The sequence below is a fragment of the Diabrotica undecimpunctata genome, chromosome 8, assembly GCF_040954645.1.
Source record: "Diabrotica undecimpunctata isolate CICGRU chromosome 8, icDiaUnde3, whole genome shotgun sequence".
Lineage (NCBI taxonomy): Eukaryota > Metazoa > Arthropoda > Insecta > Coleoptera > Chrysomelidae > Diabrotica > Diabrotica undecimpunctata.
This window is the reverse complement of record NC_092810.1, coordinates 22,889,810-22,910,796: the sequence shown is the minus strand read 5'-3', so window position 1 is coordinate 22,910,796 and position 20,987 is coordinate 22,889,810. Positions and strand designations below refer to the sequence as shown.

At 34.1% G+C, this 20,987-nt stretch overlaps 1 protein-coding gene across 3 annotated transcripts; it reads left to right on the top strand.

The window, feature by feature from the left end:
• Positions 1–1,947: 1,947 nt before the first annotated feature.
• LOC140447267 (uncharacterized) lies at positions 1,948–20,665 on the top strand. Of its 3 annotated transcripts, none has more exons than XM_072539825.1 (10): positions 1,949–2,211; positions 4,337–4,572; positions 7,782–7,905; positions 8,330–9,592; positions 9,714–10,005; positions 11,714–12,050; positions 13,016–13,162; positions 19,581–19,875; positions 19,960–20,281; positions 20,346–20,665. In XM_072539825.1, exons 1-10 carry the CDS (start codon positions 2,112–2,114, stop codon positions 20,608–20,610), a joined length of 3,381 nt encoding a protein of 1,126 aa, XP_072395926.1. In that variant the 5' UTR covers positions 1,949–2,111; the 3' UTR covers positions 20,611–20,665. The 3 variants fall into 3 exon arrangements, with proteins under 3 accessions (XP_072395928.1, XP_072395926.1, XP_072395927.1); XM_072539826.1 differs by having other exon boundaries at positions 1,950–2,211; positions 4,337–4,566; XM_072539827.1 differs by lacking the exon at positions 13,016–13,162 and having other exon boundaries at positions 1,948–2,211.
• Positions 20,666–20,987: the final 322 nt, after the last annotated feature.

Sequence of the window (20,987 nt, the reverse complement as noted above, 5' to 3'; positions counted from 1 at the left end):
ATATACGTTAGTACGATAGTAAACTTATTGATACCAATAAGTATGGCCAATATATAAAACTTTGTAAACAATGTCACCTGGAAGATATTTTTTATACACAATATGCATTAATTGTTCCAGCTTTTCTTCTACAAATAACGCAATTAAACAATCCAAAATACATAAGGCTAAAGCTGGCATGCGACTGGAATTGGGAGAGATAGAGGTATGGGTCTAGAAATCACTAAGTCAAAGCTAAAAGTGGCTATTAAGAATGCTGTTAAAGTTGAAGAATGTCGAGGTAATAAATGACTGACTATTTTGAGGATGGAGTGCCCTATGTGTTGAAGATAACTGGAAACCTGCAAGATTGATACCTCGTAGCCGCCTCTCATCATCATTCTGGCTTTACAACCCTGCTTGGGTCCTAGCCTCCTCAAGAAATTCTCTCCAGTCGTCCCTATCCATAGCCTTTCTGCACGTATTTCCATATTTCCCATATCTTTATCGATGTTATCAAGAAACCTTGTTCTAGGGCTTCTTCTTCTTCTCTGACCAATGGTTCTATCAAGGACCGTTTTTCTAGCTGGGTCATTTTGTTCCATCTGCATTACAAGCCCTATCCACCTCAGACGTACTATCTTAATATGCTTACGATATCAGGTTTCTGGTATATTCTATAAAGTTCGAAGTTCTATCGTCTTCTCCACACTCCATTGTCATTTAATGCTTCATAGATTCGCCTTAGTACTGTCCGTTCGAAATATCCTAACATGTTTTCATTATTTTTTGTTAGAGTCCAGGTCTCTGAACCATATGTTAGGAGTGGGCGTATTATTATTTTGTAGAGTTTTATTTTTGTATTTCTCGACATAATTATGAATTTAAGAAGGAGATTAAGCCCAAAATAGTATCTGTTGGCCGTGCAAATTCTGCGAAAATTATTTTCAGAGTTAAGGCGCGCTCCAAGGTATACAAATTCGTTCACTGCTTCGATGACGTCGTTTTTTATAACAAGTGGTCATAGGATTTGTGGTTTCGTGCTTATTTTCATATACTTCGTTTTGTTGGTATTTATTATTAAACCCATTTTTGTAGTTGATTATTTTAATGCTACATACGCCTCTCGTACAGCGTTTTCCGTTCTCCCAACAATATTAATATCATCAGCATAGGCCAGGATTTTCACTGATTTATTATTAGAGGTCCGTAGCCGCCTCTACTGTCAGGAAATCTAAGTACCTGCAAATGAATGATAATAGATATGAATCAATGACAGATACGATTTATAAAACGATCCAAGGAGAATTGTATAGATTTCGCGATTGTGAGTGAACCAAATTTGATATTGGTGGGCTAAAGCAGATGGTGGGTAGATTATAGGAATGATATGGCAATGAGACTAGTCTCTGGTCAACTCTGATTAATTCCCTGAAGCGTGGAAGATGATTACGTTTTGTGTAGATATAATGAGGGAATTATGTTGTGTATGGATGTTACATATCACCAAACATCAATTTGGAAAAATATGAGTAGTTTTTGTATGATTTTAACGCGAGTATATTCTGATTTTAGGATATTTCAATACGGAGTGTCCCTTATGGGACCCTGAAAGAGAGGACTAAGGAGTGAGTGTGTAAGTGAGTGTGTAGTGCAGGATTAGTGTTTGTTGTTGAATATTAGCTGTTAATTAAATATCTTTTACAATCTTTTCGGAAACACAATTCTTCTTTTTATGGTATATTTCTTCTGCTTAGTTCTTCTTCTTCTATATATGTAATTAGTGTGTTTCCTGTTATTTTGTTGTTATTTCTGAAACAATTTCAAAAGTTAAAGAACATAAATGGTAATTTATTTTGTGAGAAAAGTAAGGATAAATTCACAGAGGAAAGAACTACTTTAACAGGAATATTGTAGCAAAACGAGACCATTAAAATTAAGAAGAATACAGACATTATTTGATAGATATTATTAACATCAATCAAAGTGACATATTAAAACATAAAATCATAAACAAATAATACAAAAAAATCAAATATTTCACTAAAATACCATTAGAACAAAAAATTTTAGTTACCGGTTGTGGCACATGTCACAAGAAACCCATTTTCGAACGAATATTTGTATATACTATGAGCCCAAAAAGACATAAACCGAGATCTCTCGATAGAGATTCTTACAGAGATCATAATGGTGTACAAAATAGCAGATCTAGATCAGAACCACAAAGAAGTAAGTCACTAATTAACTGAACAAATTCTTTCCTATCTCTGGCACAACTTGTCCTATTTTTTACTATAAGATTCTATAGATTCTGTTCTACTTGATAATTGTTTACCATCTCATTCCTCAGTCTTCCGCTTCCCCTAATACTTAACAGCCTCTTGTCTAAAGCACACTAGCCCCATTAGGTACGGTCTGCCTAATACAATTCGTATTTATATAGAAAGCATGTCTAAAAAAAAAGTGAAATGTAAAGATAAACAAGAGGCCTACACAAAGTACAAAACATCAAATACTACAGAATCCCGAGACACCTATAGAACAAACGAAATGAAACAAAGCAGTTGGTAAGAAGAACAAAAAATGAACACTGGGAATAGTTTACAAAAAGGATAGAGATTCATAAGAAACCAACGGAAAGAAATGACAGAATTAAAGGAATACAATAACATACCAGCAAACAAATGGGAAAGATACCTGACGAAACTGTTTAAAGGAAAGAAAAATAATAATCAACACAATAACGTACCTGAATTGAGACACGAAATAGAAATCAGTTTTGAGGAACTAAGATAGCCATAGATTCACTCAAAAATAGAAAGTAGCCAGGAGGAGACGGAATAACCAACGAGCTTCTAAAACACGAAGGAGAAAGTATAACCCTAGAGACGACAAAACTTATACAAAAACTAATATTGCACCGCAAGATACCAGACGCATGGAGAAACAGTATAATGATATCAATTTTCAAGAAAGGAGATAAAGAAGACCACAACAATTATAGAGGTATAAATCTACTAAAGACGGCACTTAAGCTTACCACAAAAGTCCTAATCAACAAAATCAATAAACTAACAACTTTATCAGATGAACAAGGATTCGGATCCGGAAGATCCTGCGTAGACATAGACAAGACGCCGTATTTGTACTAATACAAATCACAGAAAAGGCCATCGAGTACAATAAACCAGCATATCTATGTTTTATAGACCTGACAAAGGCTTTCGATCGCATCCAAGTCGAAGACGTCTTACACCTACTGTATAAAAGAAACATACCAATCAATATTATACAAACTATCGAAAACATCTACTTACATAATCGAATATAGGCAAATATAAATGCAAAACTAACACAGTGTATACCAGTACAGAGCGGAATCAGACAGGGTAACTCGTTAAGCCCACTTCTTTTTAATATAGTAATGGACGAAATAATACAACCAGTACGTAAAGGTCATGGCTACAGAATGGGGAACAAAGAAATCCAAATATTATGTTATGCAGACGACGCCGCATTAATCAACGAGACAGAAGACGAGCTCCATAATATGGAGATACAGATCCATAATATACAGCAGCCAAGAAATATAATATGATAATTTCAGCAGAAAAAACCAAATGTATGACAACATCTAAATACCCTCTACGATGTAAAATTGAAATTGATGGGAAAATAATAAAGCAGGAAACATGGTTTAGATATCTGGGAATAGATATAACTAGTTACGGAGATGTTGAAGAAGAAGTACGACAACAAAGCTTAAAAGAAAGTAAAGCGGCGGAATCTCTTAATGACACAATCTGGAAGAACAAATACCTAAGACAAGACACAAAAACAAAAATCTATAAAGCAGCAATTAGACCTATATTAACATACACGACGGAGACAAGACCTAACACATCTAAAACGAGACGAATACTAGAAACAACAGAGATGAAAATACTCCGACGAATATCAGGGAAAAGTCTGTTGGATAGGGAGAGAAGCGAAACATAAGAAGAGCATGCAATATAAAAAATATAAATGGATGGGTGGGAAGACATATGGAGATAGGATAGCACGATAGCACCAAATGGACGAAAAGTATTGGCAGACCAAGAAAAAGATGGTGCGGTAATTTAAACAATTTATGAGGCTAATATTGAAGAAGAAACATGCTTTAAAGCCTACATAAAAGAAGGAAGAAGAAGAAGAAGCATGTCTAATGTTTTTTATTTTTTAATTTTAATGACCAAAGACAAGCTAATCTACTTATTTTGACGGAATATGTGCAAATAAACTTTAAACATTTTACAATATTTCCTCAATTTATTTTTAAAACACATTTTTCTATTTACGTATTTTTTTGCAGGCGGCACAAGCAGTTACCCTCCTACAGAAACATACACCACAGCTGTGGAACCATCTACAAATCGACGAATTATTACAAGAGGAATATGCGGTCTTCCAGATTTCTATTCCAAACTTCTAGGTCCCACAGCGGAAGAAACACTGTTAGTGGGATTCAAAACCTTTCTTAAAATAGGTTTAGCTTGCAATTCAGATAGTGAGCAAGGAGATTATACAATATCGACATCTATAGTAAGTGTAGGTATACTCATGATTGTTATTTCTAGGGGTGCGTGTGAGAGTGAGATAGAACGAACAGCGTTCGTTCGGAAAAAAGATGATGTCGTCACTTAGTTCTACAGACTGCTCAGTCTATGTTAATATATACGATACTATGATTGAAATAATATGAACTACTTGTTGACTCGTTGACACACTTATCATAAACAGCCTGTGCCAACCCTTAACAATCAAAAGGTCCACTATAGAATTGTAATTCTATAGTGAATTACAATGCTGATCAGACTTGCTGATCAGACGGTACCTACATACTTTAAAGCAGATAGTCCAAACAATCTCTAATAAAATAATGTCTAACATCAATATGTTTGGTTCTTCTTGATTCTAATGCAGAAGCCATTTTATTACATGATTGGTTATCTGCATATACAAATATATTATACATAGGTTTAAAAATCTCGTTTATAGTTTGTTTCACGAAAAATGGTTGAGTGCTTAATGGTTACCTGAGTTGATCCTATTGCGTATACAAGATTCTCTCAATAACCACCGAATTACACAGGGTCGCACTTCAGAAAGTTTGTTATTTAATATATTTCATTGGTAGCTGTGTAATACACGATTATAAAAATTTATTCAATTATTTCATATGGTATTTTCAGGTTGTTCAAGTGAATATACTTGATAATTGAACAATTTTTAATATGAAGAAAGTAGTTTTTTTGTTCCACGTGAATAATTGTAGTATATGGATCTAAATTCAGAAAGGTATTTTCCTTCACACTTTTTACAGGCTTAGGACTGTCAGCAAAAAACTGGCGTGTTTAAAAGTTTTTGCTCTTCCTAATCGGATATCGTTAAAAATGTAAAGTAATAATAGTTCTATTTACAGTATATACAGACAAACGAATACATAATGTACAAAAAATAGATGAATTGAAAAAAAAAATATAGAAAAATATATACAAGTTAATATTTACAAAAAAAATACCCAAAATAACCAAAATATATTTATGAATTCCTAAATACCTAATTCTGTTTCGCTGTCGCTATGCTCTTCAAGATTAATAACAATTGGTTTAATTATGTGATTTAAAGTAACATATGAATTTTCTACGTTCATTACATGGCGTACTGAATTTTTCCAACTTTCTGGGGAGATATCAACACATTTCCTTATTAATTCGACTACACTACCACTTAAAGTCGGAGAAACATTTTGTGACCTAACATTTGACTTTAGTTGGTGCCACATATGCTCTATGGGAATAAATAAACAATAGTAGGGCGGAAGCCGTAATACTGTATGTCCCATATCCTCGGCCAATGCGTCACAAACATATACTTTTTTAATAGAAAATGATTTTAACACTTCTAACAGTTCATTTTTTAAATAACTTTCTTCAAAATATATATCGTTTTCTAACAGGTAGTTTTGAATTTCAATTTTCGTGTTATTTGCACTTGGAGACTTATGTAATTGACGACTGTGGTAACTTGCATTGTCCATTACTATCACAATATTTAGAGGAAGGTTAGGTATAAGACAATTCTTAAACCATTGCTCAAAAAGCTCTGCCATTGTATCCTCATCGTAGTCCACGCAGGAGTCTTTAATGTTCTTTGCAGAAAGCCATAAGGCATTTGGGATCCAACCATTTTCTGATCCTGAATGTAAAATTGTTATTCTTTTCCCTTTGTTTGATGGAGCTTTTGTTTGACACCTGTTGGAAGAATCGGACCATCCTTTTGATGGCGTTTCATGAGTGTCAAACCATGTCTCGTCCAGATAAATTATTGGTCGATCTTCTGTACGGTACTTTCTTATGGAAGTTATATATTCAGTACGCCACTTTTGTAAACGATGGGACTCCATAAGCACTTGCCTTTTGTCAATTGTACGATATCTGAAGCCTATTTTAGACAAAATCCTCCAAAGACTAATGCGGTTACAGTTTATTTGTGTATCATCATTAGTAAGCCGTTGTTTTAAAGCATCTAATGTAGGTATCCGTTGCTCTTCTTACATTGTGTAAATTTTTCGTTTTATTAAGTCCTTATCACTTTCGTCAATACATTTGGTAGAACCGGCATCCTTACGCTTCCTTCTTGACTTAATGGGATTTGATGTAATTCTTTTCACTGTGGTTAGAGGTATTTTCGTTAAATCAGATATTTCACTGGCAGCAGTATTAGCAGTAAGTCCTCTTGTAAGTAAAGAACTATATATTGTTTTTACGATTTCTCTAGCGTCAGCAGATAAATGCTTTTTCTTTGCTGGAACACTGGAAGAAGCACCATCAATGTTTTTCCACGGACGCCACATAATGCTGTTTTATAGGTATAAATAGGTATAACACTGGTAACACTTGTAACACTTTCAACTAAATGAAACAAAATGTATATTTAAAAATTTCTCATTGGTTTTAAATACTTTTACAAATTATACAGAATAGAGGAAACCTGTATAATTATTCCAGGAAATACTTAACGATCAACAAATTTATTGTGGTCATTAAAATATCAACCATTGATAGTGAAACTCACTGTTAAAATGTTTACAACTTTATGAAATAAAATGTATTCTAATCGTTTTTATAATTTTATACGATTTTTTAATCGTTTTTATATTACCAGGAATTTATTATACAAACAAGATAACGACACTCCATAGTAGCTTAAATTTTACCTGAATACTTACCTGCTCAACTAATGTTGACTAAGCTGGGGTACTTGCGGTCGGGTTTTATTGCAATCATTAAGCACTCAATCATTTTTCGTGAAATAAACTTTACCATCTAACTAAAAATCAAACTTTCTGTCTTCTATCTCACATGAAGATAATGCCATATATTCAGCCTCTGCACCAAATAGTGTCACTACTCTTTGGTTCTTAGTTTTTCAACAATAACATTATTGTTTATTACTTTATAGCATAACCACTAATACTTTTTCTGTCAATCTTATTATTTGCTAAATCTGCATCAACCTATGATACTATTTATATTTCCATTTTTGTTTCCATTGACAGTATGCATATTTTCAAAAAAAAAATGCATATTAAATGCATATTTTTTAAAAGAAACGCATATTTAAGGCATATTTTTGCGTATATTAGTTATTATTATCATTATTTTGTGAATATTTTTCACTTTTTTGCATATTTGCCTAAGTCTAGATATGATATTTGTATTTGTACTGCCTAACAAATATATTCATTATTATAGGAAGGTTCTGGAATATTTACGGAGAACGAGCAAGACTATTTGGAAACAAATGACGAAAATGTTTCAAAACTGAATAATATCTCCATAGGAACTTCTATTTCTGAGAGATACAAAAGGGAAGTTGGTAATTATTTGTTATGATATTAATCAGTTTAATTAAACTTACAGTTAGATCATTTTTGTAAAAGTTTATGATTATTTATTAGATTTTTTGGGATTTCAATTTTTAATTTAAATATAGTTTTGATATTCAAAGACAACAAAAAAAATATTAAACTTTCTGATTGAATCATTTTCAATATATCTCAGAAGAAATTTCTGATACTGAATTTGTTTCAACCTTTTCTCCACCACACTATTATCTCAAATTATTCAATCAGGTAATATTCCTTCTTCTAATACTGTGTTTTCCCGTATTTTACAGCGCATTATAGTTTATACTAATACATACTTATCTTCTTTTATTTTTGGGTCCTCACATGACCCGGAACCAACAACTTTCTTGTAATAATAAGAATAATATTCACCACTTCATTTTTCATTCTTAGATTACGATGAAAAAAAGCCTTTCAAAAAATCGAGTGACATTGATAGCGAACAAGAAAAAACCATTATTTCAGATCCAAAACAGTATATAAAAGAAGAATCAAACCCTACAAGTGTTGAACTAAAAGAAACTCCACAAACATCAGAAAAAAAATCGGATATCAAATCTGAAAGTAAAAATGGATCTCAACTTTCAGAAACTTTCGATCAAACAAATGATAAATTAGACAAGAATAAACATGGAGCCTCTTACGATGATAACGAATCCAGAAAACGTGTAGAAGATTTGAAAAAACAACTGGATTCCAGCAAAACTGTATCGAAAATAGAAGATAGTAATGAGAAAGAAAATGAAAAAACTAGCGAGAAAATCGTATTAAGTGATAGTATACTTAGAACATCTTTAAATTCTAAAGAACCATCGCCAGAAGTTAGTATAACTATATTAATAGAAAAACCGGAATCAAAAACGAAAAAATCATCAATAATTACTAAAGAAGAAATAAAAGATATGAAGTTGGAGAAGATAAAAGAAGAAGGTGACGAGAATGTTCAGGAAGATATGGGTATTAAACAAGAACCTGTCGATGAAACAAGTGATAGAAAATCAAAAAAATCCTCCATAGAATCATCGGAATACGAACCAAGTGCGTCCAAAGAGAAAGAAGAAACTCAGTCAATGGAATCAGCTACTTCTAATTTGAGTAAAAATAAACCAAAATCAATTTCAGTAGAGCTTGAAACAAGTCAAAGAAAATCAAAATCATCTTCCATAGGATCATCGGAATACAAACCAACTGTATCCAAAGAGAAAGAAGAAACCCAGTCAATGCAATCAGCTATTTCTAATTTGAGCCATAAAAAATCAAAATCAGTTTCAATAGAGCTATACGAAGTCCAACCAACAACTCCAGAAGAGCTTAGCATAGGTCAGTCAAAGAAACAAGTTACCGAAGAATCTGCCGCATCAATTACTCCACCAGTTCAAACAAATAGTAAAGAGGACAGCAAAGCCGTGGCAAAAGATCAGATCAGGCAAAAACTGAGTGAACGCCTGTCTAAACAACCAAATGACATTCCCAGTAAAGTATCTACAAAATATATTTTGGAACCATCGCCAGGTCAAATAAGCAGCCAATCAAACAACATTTCAAAGTTAGCTCTTAGTGATGCGCTAAAGAAGTTGTATAGTTGCCATTCAAAACAACAAGATTATCCAGAATGTCGTCAACAGAATGTGAAACAGTCTTTGAAAATTCAACACAGTAAGTAACTTTTATAAATAAAAAATTGAAAGTGACATAAATATATTTATAGCAATTTAGAATAGTTGGAAGTCCTTATTTGTTTATTTACTATGACGTAATGTATTTCTATTATTTTTAGTACAATCGAGAACATTTCCCCCATCTCAAAGTTCACTAAAAGTTGAGGTTAGTAAAAAGTCGACAGTTTGTTGTCAATCAAAAAAGTCAATCAAAAGTCAAAATGTTTCGAAGATGTCAAATGAGTTGACTCCCAATATTCCAGAAGAAGATGAGGAACAGGACGAAATATCTGAAACCTATGATCGATCGGACGAATCCGACGAATCATTGGAAGATGTACCGGTTAAAACATCAACACTAGCAGATAGACGAGCAGCGATTTCAAGAGAACCACTCACAAATTCGTCAAGGTCAGTATGCAAACTGTTATCAATTTATTAATATCTTCTTCTTCTTCGTGCGACTAGGATTACTCATGTTTGTCTGTCTCTTATTCTGTTTCAGTCGTTGTAGACTGTACATTATCTTTCCACCTTTTTGGCGACCTTCCAACGGGTCTTCTGCTATACGGCTTGTTGTTTTTACAGATGTTCGCTAATCTATCTCTTCCCATTCGGTTTACATGTTCGTTCCAGTTTTTTTTCTTGTTTTTATCTACCTGTTAATATTTTGAATTTTGCATTGTTCGCGTATACTTCTGTTGGTTTGTCTGTCTCTTAATGATATGCCCGCTATTGATCTTAATACTTTTATTTCGATATTGTTGATTTGTTGTTTCGTCTTTCTTGTATCGATCCTTGTCTTCGATTCATATGTTAGGATTGGTCTGTTGTATACTTGCTTGTATACTTTCATTTTGCTTTCCGTGGTCAGATATTTGTTTCCCCAGATGGTTTCTCGGAGGCAACCACTTACTCTTGCCGCTTTTGATGCTTGCCGTGTGGTCTCTGTTCTTATATCCCTGTCACTAGTGATCTCTACTCCTAGGTAATTGAATTTCATTACTTGTTCTACAATTTTGCCGTCTATTTCTAATTTGCATCTACGCGGCTCCTTACTGATCACTATATATTTAGTTTTTTCTACTGATATTCTCATATTAAATTTGTTTGCTGTGATATTGAAAGTGTGGAGCTGCCTTTGTAGATCATCTTCGTTATCAGCAGTTAGTACTGCATCATTGGCATAGCATAGTATCGTGATTTTATGCGCTCCCATGTGGTACCCATTAAACAATAGTGGAGAGAGTACGCAGATCTGGCGAACTCCTTTTTATTGACATTTCTACTGCACTGGAACGCCGTTTGGTCCCAACATAGGTTTTTAATAAGGGCTACCGTGTCTATACCATGTTGTGTTAGGGTTGTGTTAGGGTGCATAGGCATTTTCCATATAATTGAATCTCTAGTTATGACTAACTAACTAAATTCTTACTATTTCTCCTTTTAATGAATAAATTCTTTCCAATTTGATAACTTGATGATGTTGATTCGATGCGATTTGATTGATCGCTTTATTATTTCTTGGGAGTTGAACTTTCAACTAATTCTTTTCAACTGGTATACTTCTAGTTAAGTTCTCAGTAGTTTTGTCATCGTCTTTGTCTTCTTCATTTTATTTTACCTTGCACTAAACATTGTGCTCTTATCTCTTATAGTTTTGTCTACAAGAGTTGAATTTGGCTAATTTGATCAAAATATTTAAGACATTTCGATTGTTTGCCAGCTTAATCGATGAAACATTCGAGGCAATCATTAGAAGGTATTCAAATTATTCTAATATAATAACAGTCTCCCGTTTTATACCGCTTCGCGGCTTTAAGAGTATAGCAGGGTAGTCTGTTATATCTAGGGCCTACGGTATACAAGGAAGGTAACATGGCCAGTGCTACGCTTCAACCGCCTATTATTACCCCTGGTTTTACCCAAGATACTCATTTTATTCAGGCTGAGTCGACCTGGGGCCTATAGACATTTTTAAAAATGTCTAGTTGTTCTTGCCGGCGGTAGGATTCGAACTCCGGATCACCGGCATGCGAGGCAAGCATCCTACCGCTTGCGCTACGCAGGCCCTTTTCAAATTATTCTATGCATGGATATATTATCTGATTTTTTATAGGTCCCAAGCAGAAAGATCTTTAGAAAGAACTTTAGGTTCAAGAGAAAAAAAGATGTTTTCAAGCACTCAATCAACAAGTGAAAATCCGGAAGCATCATTAACGGATTCTAAGAAAAGTAGTGTTAGTTGGAGCAGTCAGCAATCAGAAAGTTTTGTTTCTGGAAAAATATCTCCTAAAGTGGAGACGTCATATGAATCCAAAAGATCCGACAACTCTGATATAAAAGAACCATCCAGGTATTCCTCAAAGAGATCACATGATGAAAGGTCAAGTGTTGTATCACAAGAATCTAAAAGTTCGGGTTATTCAAACTCCAAAAGAGTACTCAGTGACGGTGTGAGTATAATTTTGAGTATGGTAAATTGTAGTATAAGGTCGTAGGACAATGTTGTACTCTATGTCATGAGTCATGTCATATTATATTTTATTTGGAATATAAGTTCGCAGATACCTAATTATTGAGCACTAGCGGCGAAATGCTGCCTTAGTATACCAAGTACATGTATTGGTTCATAATCCCTTCAATAAAATGCATGTTACTTATTCCTGCAGATGACATACACCCCCACATCATCACTCTACCTCCACCGTGCTTTACTGTAGCTTTCATATTTTAATTTTAGTTCTTCATTCGGCTTTCTCCACACCGATATTTTTCCATCGGACTCAAACTAGGTTTATTTTGGTTTCATCAGCAAATATTACGGAATTCCAAAAGTTTAAATCTTTGTTAATATGCTCCCTAGCAAACACTAATCTAATTCGCCTATTTCTTTGACTAATAAAAGGTTTATTTCTAGCAGTTATTCGACCATGTAGGTTATTCTTTACTGCACCTTTTGTACGATTATTTGCTATTTCTCTGACTATCCATCTTTCCTCAAGTTCGGTAAAAATCTTATTTGGAGCTAACCTTAATTTATTTTCAACTTTTTTACTTTTAAATTTCAAATTAAAAATAAAAATAACTGCAATATGAATTTAATGCAACGCCTACTTCGTAAATTTCAAATTGATAAGTTGTGTAATGCTTCATCTTATCTGCATCATTTTAGCTGTGACATCAAAATCATACATAAAATAATTAAATATATATTGTTATTTAAGTACGGTATATTTGAAACCCAAAAAATAGCTTAGGTAGTATTTTAGAAGACATAGTAATTTATTTTCAGTAAGTAATTTTTTTTTTAATAAATATTGAGCCGCTGACACAAGCTAGTTTTATTGAATAGCGACTTCATCATTTAAGCTGTGATCTACTGTATATAAAAATTTGTTTTAAATTTGTTAAATTTTAGCTTAAAATTAAAGTCTCACAAGAGACTATAGAAGAGGTTTCAGAAAAATCAGAAAAGTCTGACGACAAATCTGAGTCTGAAATAATTTACAAAACTGAGACAAGCTTTGAAACTGGGAAAAAAGATCAATCTAAATCATTTATTTCGGTAAGTGTTTAGATTATTTATTTTGACAGTTAACTATACCTACTATGTCAACTTTTCCGTTTTTTCTCCATATCATCGATACTGGTTTCTTCAATAGCAGCATTTCTTTAATGATGTCACTTTTGACTCCATCCTTTACATTCCATACATTCAACATCTTCTAATCTTTCCATTATTGAAATAGGATATTGCTATTTTCGCTGTTATTTTTCTATTTCTATGATCACTAATGTAATATGATTTTTCACCAGCCGCCATGTTTTTCGAACAGATAGATTTGATAATGGCGTATAATATACACTCGCGATCATAAAATCCGGGTCACCTTGAAAATCACCGATATTTCATTTTTAACGAGCTTTATCGTAAATAATAATAACACAAATATAAACTAATGCATATTTCTGGGAATTGTTGTAGTTTTAGCGGTTTCCTTTGCAACAAAGAATTTCAATAGTGCCGATTTCGCGGGAAACCGCACACTTTCCAAAATGAACGGTACCTGTAACTGCCGCTTGTTTTAAATGTCTCATTTGTGCTTCGACTTTCTGTTCAAACGCAACGAACAAACGTTTATTATTGCCACCATTAGTGTATATTAGTGCCTTTATTAGTGTTTATTATTGTTTATTTTTTGCCAAAAATACCCTTGACTGTTGTTGAAACGGCACAAATTGTTGCGCTTGTGAAAGACGGTCACACTCAATGGCAAGTCGCAAGAACTGTTGGCGTAAGCCTTTCTACGGTTCAACGAGTGCTTCAACGCTTTCAGGAGAAGGGTTTGCTATCCAGACAACCTGGCTCTGGACGAAGAAGAATGACCACGGTATGAGATGACCGTTTTCTTGTGTTTCAGGCTTTACGAAACCGGACCTCAACTGCGATTATGCATCGAAATCGTCTACAGGACGTACGAAATGGCAATGTTAACGTTGCAACAGTCAGGAGAAGATTTCGTTCTTTTGGACTATCTTCTCGGGTAATGGCTACAGGACCGCCACTTCGCCTGGCGCATCGAGTTGCACGACTAGCTTTTGCTCGACAATACGCGCATTGGGGAATTAACGATTGGAGCAAAGAGTTATTCTCAGATGAATTCCGTTTCTGCCTGACTGGATCCGATGGACGTGTAAGAGTTTGGAGGAGAACCGGTGAATGATTTTCACAATCTTGCATTGCTCCAAGAATGCCATTTGGTGGAGGCTCGGTCATGGCTTGGGGAGGTGTATCTTCCGACTTCCGCACAGAATTACCCTTCATCGAAAATGGGTCCTTACGCACGAAGGGACATTACGGAGATTCTGGAAGAACTTGTTATGCATACAATGGCAAGGCTTGGAGAAAACGTCGTTTTTATGCAGAACAACGCGCGAACGCACGTTGCCACGATCAGTATGCAATACTTGGACGAGGTTGGAATTATGAGGTTACCCTGGCCAGCTAGGTCTCCGGACCTGAATCCCATCGAACATCTCTGGGACGATTTGAAAAAACGTATTCAAACCCTAACATATCCTCCTAACAACGGACAGAAGCTTAAGGATCTGTTAGTGAGAGAGTGGAATAACATACCACAACATGTAATCCGGAGAAAAATTGAGAGTATGCCCCGTCGTGTGCAAGAGGTCATTAGAGCAAGTGGAGGCAATATACGATATTAGTCATTGAAATTTCACTGACATTTTACCACGTTCTGTATTTTCCATTTATTTCGTATGCCTGTGTTATCAACAATTTGTTTTGTTTTCTGCTTTTTCAATAAAAACGATAAAAAACCTTTTTTTTTCAAAATAAACATTGATGACAAATAAAAAATACGTTAACCTAAAAAAAAGATTATTACTCCACCAGAGGCAAAAATATTCCAGAAACCTGAAATTTTCAAGGTGACCCGGATTTTATGATCGCGAGTGTATATTATACATTATACGTACTGGTTTATAAATTGATAAAGAAATAGGTATTTATTAAACAAATATTTTTTATTTAATAAAGAATTGTATCTTCCATACCAACACCGCTTCGTTGTTACTTTTCGTACATGTATCATAATAATAATCGATTAAAAAAAATTGATTTGCTAATTGTGACCCTTTATTTTTTTCAATAGCTAGACTTTCTTTGGTATTTTTTATATTAATTATCTATATTAATAACCTAACCGATTTGTTTACAAAATGGCTGTTCGAAAAAAATGGCAGACACTATTTTTTTATGAAAAGTCCTATATACTCAGGATCAGTGGCGGCTTTTGGGGGTAGGCAGGATAGGCCGGGCCTACCCAATAATTTTAAGAGCTTTAAAATTGAAAAACATATTTATATATTATGTTAATGCATGTAAATAACTTTTAAATGTACTAAATCACTCAATACATTAGTCACATTAGTCCGTTAAAACAACTAAGTTATTATATTACCACAGAAACCATCGAATCGTATTCAGGCATTTTAAATATCATTAATAGGCCTGATCGTAACTGGCCGACCCAGCTCACATAAGATCCCCGTACAAAAAGCGTTTGAAGTTAAGTAGCTTGCCGGACAACGATTTATATTGTCGTGTTTACGCTTGCTGTTTAGGCACCAGACGATCGGGCCTACGATGACCATCGTTGTCACTTAATTGTCACGTAATTATCGAATTGTAATATAAATTTTCTTTTAAAATATGATAAAAAAATATGTAACATAATCTATAATTGTAATATATTTTTAAACAAACAACACAATTGCAAACAAGTGCACGGTTGCCCAAATAAATTTAAAAAATTCGTAAAATTCGAAGAAAAAAAAATCACGTGAGATTGTTTTATAATTGATACATAAAAATGAGTTTTTATGACGCTTTATCAGGTTGCAGTAATAAATAGTAATGTTGATAGTGAGTCTTTGGATATTGTTGTTTTACTATTGGAATCGCCATTATCTAGAAGAACTGAAATTGATAGAAAAAAAAATTATTATGAATGAAAGACCTACTCCAACATTGCGTATTGACCAAAAAGATGGGAAAAAGGTGCGTACTTTTAATTGCTATTGGTATGATGTCTTCAAATGGAAGTATTACGAAAAACAGACTAGATTGTTGGCCGTGTTTGTTATTTTCCAATAAGAAATGTGTATATAATTGTGAAGGATACTTTGATTTAAAAAACATGTCTGCCTCCTTAAAAAAACATTCCAGTTGCAAGGAACATTTAAGTAATTTCCTGTCCTTTAAGAATGTACAGAAGAGGGCGTTTTCTGTTCGCGATTTGCTAGATGAAAAATCAAAAATCGCAAAAATTAGATACAACGCAGAAGTTAAAATGAACAGAGAAATCATTAAAAAATTAGTTAGGGGGGGGGGTCGAGACCCTGTGACCCCTCACTCTGGATGTGTCACTGATTACTCATAGCTATGTAATTTGCTGGCTTGGCCTACCCAAAATTTTACCACACCAGCCGCCACTGCTCAGGATGGAACCTGAATGAATAAATTTACATATAGCTGATAAACGAAGGAACTGACGTCATATTACGTAATTCTAAGAGGTGAACATGTCTCACAGGCTGGATTTAATTAAGTTGCTTGCTTGCTTGCAAATGTGCCATTAATCGTTCGTCTGGTCACAGTGTACTAAGCAAAGTTTCTCTTTCAATCAATCACATTGGGAATAAATTTTGTCAAACTGACTCATGTAAATTTAATAATTCGTACTATAAGTGCTTATAGTAACTTCTAGTAACTTATAGTCTCTTGTTCGTGTTTAAATAAAAATACTAAAAATTCTTAAGTGCGTATTATTCATTATAATACGCTGGTTATTCACTAGAAACCTATGGAAATACAATATAGTAAACTATATTTATAAATCTACTTTATTGAATTTATTTATTATAAAATTGGTGCACAATTTGTCCAAGGTGCACAACCGCAATTGATGACCGTTTTTTGGTTCTTAATTCTACACCAAAACGTTCATTGACATCGATGTACCTGAGAAATGAGCTATTAAATGTTAGACAAGCTAATGTATGTTCACAAATAGTTAGACGAAGATCAAAAGAAGCAAACTTAAAGCCCAGACGCCCCGCCATAGTTCCACGTCTTCTCCAAAATCATAAAGCTCGTTGTTTGGAATTTGCAAGAACACGTATTTAGTGGAATATCGACAATTGGAAAAACGTTCTTTTCACTGATGAGACCAGAATCCTATTATGGAAGCCTGATGGTCAAAACTACGTCAACAGAAGAGTTGGAGAACGATTCGCCAGCTGCAGTCTCTGCTGATTAAGCGGATGACTGGTGATTCTTTCGTCTAGTCTAAAACATCCTGCAAGATCATGTTTTGTCATATGCTGGTTATATTGGATATGAAAGATTTACGGTAATGCACGATAATGCTCGATAGGGTGAATAGCATAGGTAAAAAATATGGCCTCAAAATCAACATTTTGAAAACGAAATATATGGTCATTAGCAGAAACCCTCCAGAAAACCCGATAATATGCGTAGGTGACGATCGCATAAAACGCGTGAAAACTTTTAAATACCTTGGCACCACAATCAATGACCAATCGGATCCACAACAAGAGATAAAAACCCGAATACAAATGGCAAGACAAGCTTTTGTGAAATTCAGACCGCTTCTATGTAATCAAAACCTACATTTCGAAATACGCTACAGAATGGTCAAGTGCTACATATGGTCCATCTTGCTTTATGGCATGGAAACGTGGACTTTGAAAAAAACATCTATCAACAAACTTGAAGCATTTGAAATGTGGTCATTAAGAAGAATGATGCGCATACCTTGGGTGGATAGAGTTCGAAACGATGACGTCCTTAAGAGAGCCGGCGTGGAAAGAGAACTCTTTAAATTAATTAAAAAACGCAAGATTGGTTACCTTGGGCACATATTGAGAGGAGCAAAATATGAAATACCTCAGTTAATCCTACAAGGGAAGATCGAAGGTAGGAGAGGAGTCGGCCGCAAACAATTATCCTGGTTAAGAAATATTAAAGAATGGACAGGAATACACAATACAGGCGAGCTGTGTCACGCCGCCAAGAACAGAATTCTAGTAATGAGATAGTCGCCTACGCACTTTGGTGTATGGCATGTTAAGAAGAAGACATGCCGCTGCCATAGTAAGTAATTATCTTGATGAGGTCCAAATTCGAAGATTGGATTGGCCACCGTCTAGTCCGGATTTAAATCCAATAGAGCACATGTGGGATCACCTAAAATGCAGCATACGACAAAGAAATCCCATTCCAAATACGATAGAGCAGCTTCGGCTTGCTGCACAGGATGAATGGAAAGCAATTTCCCAAGGATATGTCCAAAATTTACTTGCAAGCGTGCTGAGAAAGATGCACGCAGTAATAAGAGCTAGAGGGGGGAATACTCGTTACTGATCATGCACTTTTTTCCGTTTAAACCAGTTGTTTAAGCAATTTAAATTATCATTTAAGTTTAGAACAAAATAACCTTATTTACCTAATATTAAACATTTATTTTTTTCACAATTTTCTCCGCATAAAAACTTAAAATTGTTCATTAAACATTGTTAAAATAAACTCTATTTTACAATCAACGGCTTGCTTGACAAGAATTAATTTTGAAAAAACAAAAATTTGAAAATTCCAAAATATTCGATATTTTTGTCCATGAGTGTATAATTTATTTAAAATATTCACACCGGTTACAATTTAAATAGCCGCGCGAATAATTTATTAATCGACACTTGTTTTAGAATGTCCTTTTAAATCTCAAATCGTCCGTTTTATACCTGAGTTGTTAATCTAGAAATTTCTGCCCGCTTCTTAGACCTTCGGTCAGAACGCCAACGGTATTATTCGATCCTCATCTCGAAACTTCCAATAGCAGGTATACGCGGGGAACCGGTATGACTCACATTTATCGTAACAATAGTAATGCGCTCGTCTGAGTTTAATAAAACCTATACAATATCTAATATTACTCCAGGTGGTATTGTGTCGTATGCTTTGTGTCTAGATATGTAATATGTATTTCTCTATTGGTTGATGTTTTCGATTTTCGATTTATTTGAGACAGAATATATTAGCGTTACATATTCTTCCAGAGCTAAATTAGCTTCGTTCTTTTTCTTATTGGTCTTTAATTTCCTCTTTTAGAAGATCTCTGGGTATTCGTCCATACAATCTACTGACTATAATTGTTACGAAGAGCCTTTTATAATTTCCACATAGTTTTTTGTCGCCATTTAAAAAAAAATTGTGAAGCCTTACTAATATAGGTATGCCACTTTTGATATTTTTTCTTTGTTCTTGGGAAATCATCAATACAATCACCATACATAAGGCTACACAAAATACTTCAGATAACAAAAGAAGCCACGTGAATAACCACTTTTTTAATTTGCGTTTCATTTTTCAAAATTTTCAGGTAAAGATTTCTGAAGAAACAGAATCGGAAGAATCCGAAGAAACGGATAAGTCAGACAAATCCATCCAATATGAAAAGCCAGAAGATCTCCAGAAATCTGAGGCTCCTGAATATAAAGAAAAAAAATCAAAAAAGAGTCCTAGTGGTGTTAAACAATCCAAAAAGTTTAAATCAGGTGTATCGGACTCGAAAACAAAAAGGAAACGTGAAATTTTGGTGGAAGTTACGGAAGAATCTGATGGATCTATTATTTCGGTAAAATCTGATAAAAGTAAACGATCTAAAGGTAGATTAGGTAGGTAGTAATAGGTTAAATACTTCAGAAAGAGTTAAATTGTTAAACGTTTTAATCGTAAAAACTAAATCAATTATTTTCTAGATAAAAAGCCATCACCTGTGCTTCAACTTACAAAACCGGTCCGTGATAAGAGCTCTTCGACAAGTTCCATTTTAAAAACGTCCTCTAGCTCAGATAAATCAGATACTTACACATGTACCTGCAATCTACAAACCGGCATCAACGTGTGTCAATGTGGAGACGCCAGAATCCAGACCGACTGTAATTGTTCTGGTCAGATTAAAAGCACGCAACTGGAAAAAGTAATTCCAATACAGTGTCCATATATAAAACCTTGTCTTAAAACCGCGGAACAAGCAGCCACGGGAGTATGTTCCCGTTGCAAAAATTCCTTACCTGAAGAGTAAGTTTAACGACCCACTGACAGCCTTTATTTAGGTGCTATACAGTTTTTCTTTATGTTTTAGAAGCACTATTGAAGAACATAAGCAGAAGAAACTTTGTTTTGATTGTTATACCAGCACTTCATCTAGCACAGCCTCGGATTCAAATTCTAAATGGAGGAAAAACATGTGTAGAGCTTATACTAAGGGACAAGTGAGATATGCGATCACGAAAATTACTGAATACGGACAATTTACCACCTTTGAAATAATGAAAAGCACGAGAAAAGTTCCGAAGTTTATGCCCGCTACCTTGGAAGGTGTCTTTGTACTCAAACGTAAAGTGTGATCTTAATAAGTGTAAAAATTATTACCGTATTCATGATGTTATTAAATTTCTAAATTCAAACATGCATTATTTATCATTCACTCAATAGTAAGGAAGTACATATATTAATGAGGCACAACCGCCCCTACACTAAATAACGTATAAAGGATATGAAGAATACATTCCTACCTACTTATTATAATCAAAACTTTGAAAAGGCAAAATTATATTAAAAGTAACAGTCAATAAATTAGATAGAATAGGACTTAAAATAATGACAATACCAAACATTAAATGATAAATAAAGTACAGAAACTAAAAAAACGACTTAGAAACAAATAACAAAATAAAGTAGTAGGGGGTAAACTAAAGATTTTTCCAAAATATAAAATGAATTA

Bases quoted from the DNA above. Each gene is read 5' to 3' on its own strand.
- LOC140447267 (XM_072539825.1), top strand. From the start codon at position 2,112: ATGAGCCCAAAAAGACATAAACCGAGATCTCTCGATAGAGATTCTTAC. The intron at 2,212-4,336 runs GTAAGTCACTAA...ATTTTTTTGCAG, and splicing joins TAGATCAGAACCACAAAGAA to GCGGCACAAGCAGTTACCCT. The intron at 10,006-11,713 runs GTCAGTATGCAA...GATTTTTTATAG, and splicing joins CCACTCACAAATTCGTCAAG to GTCCCAAGCAGAAAGATCTT.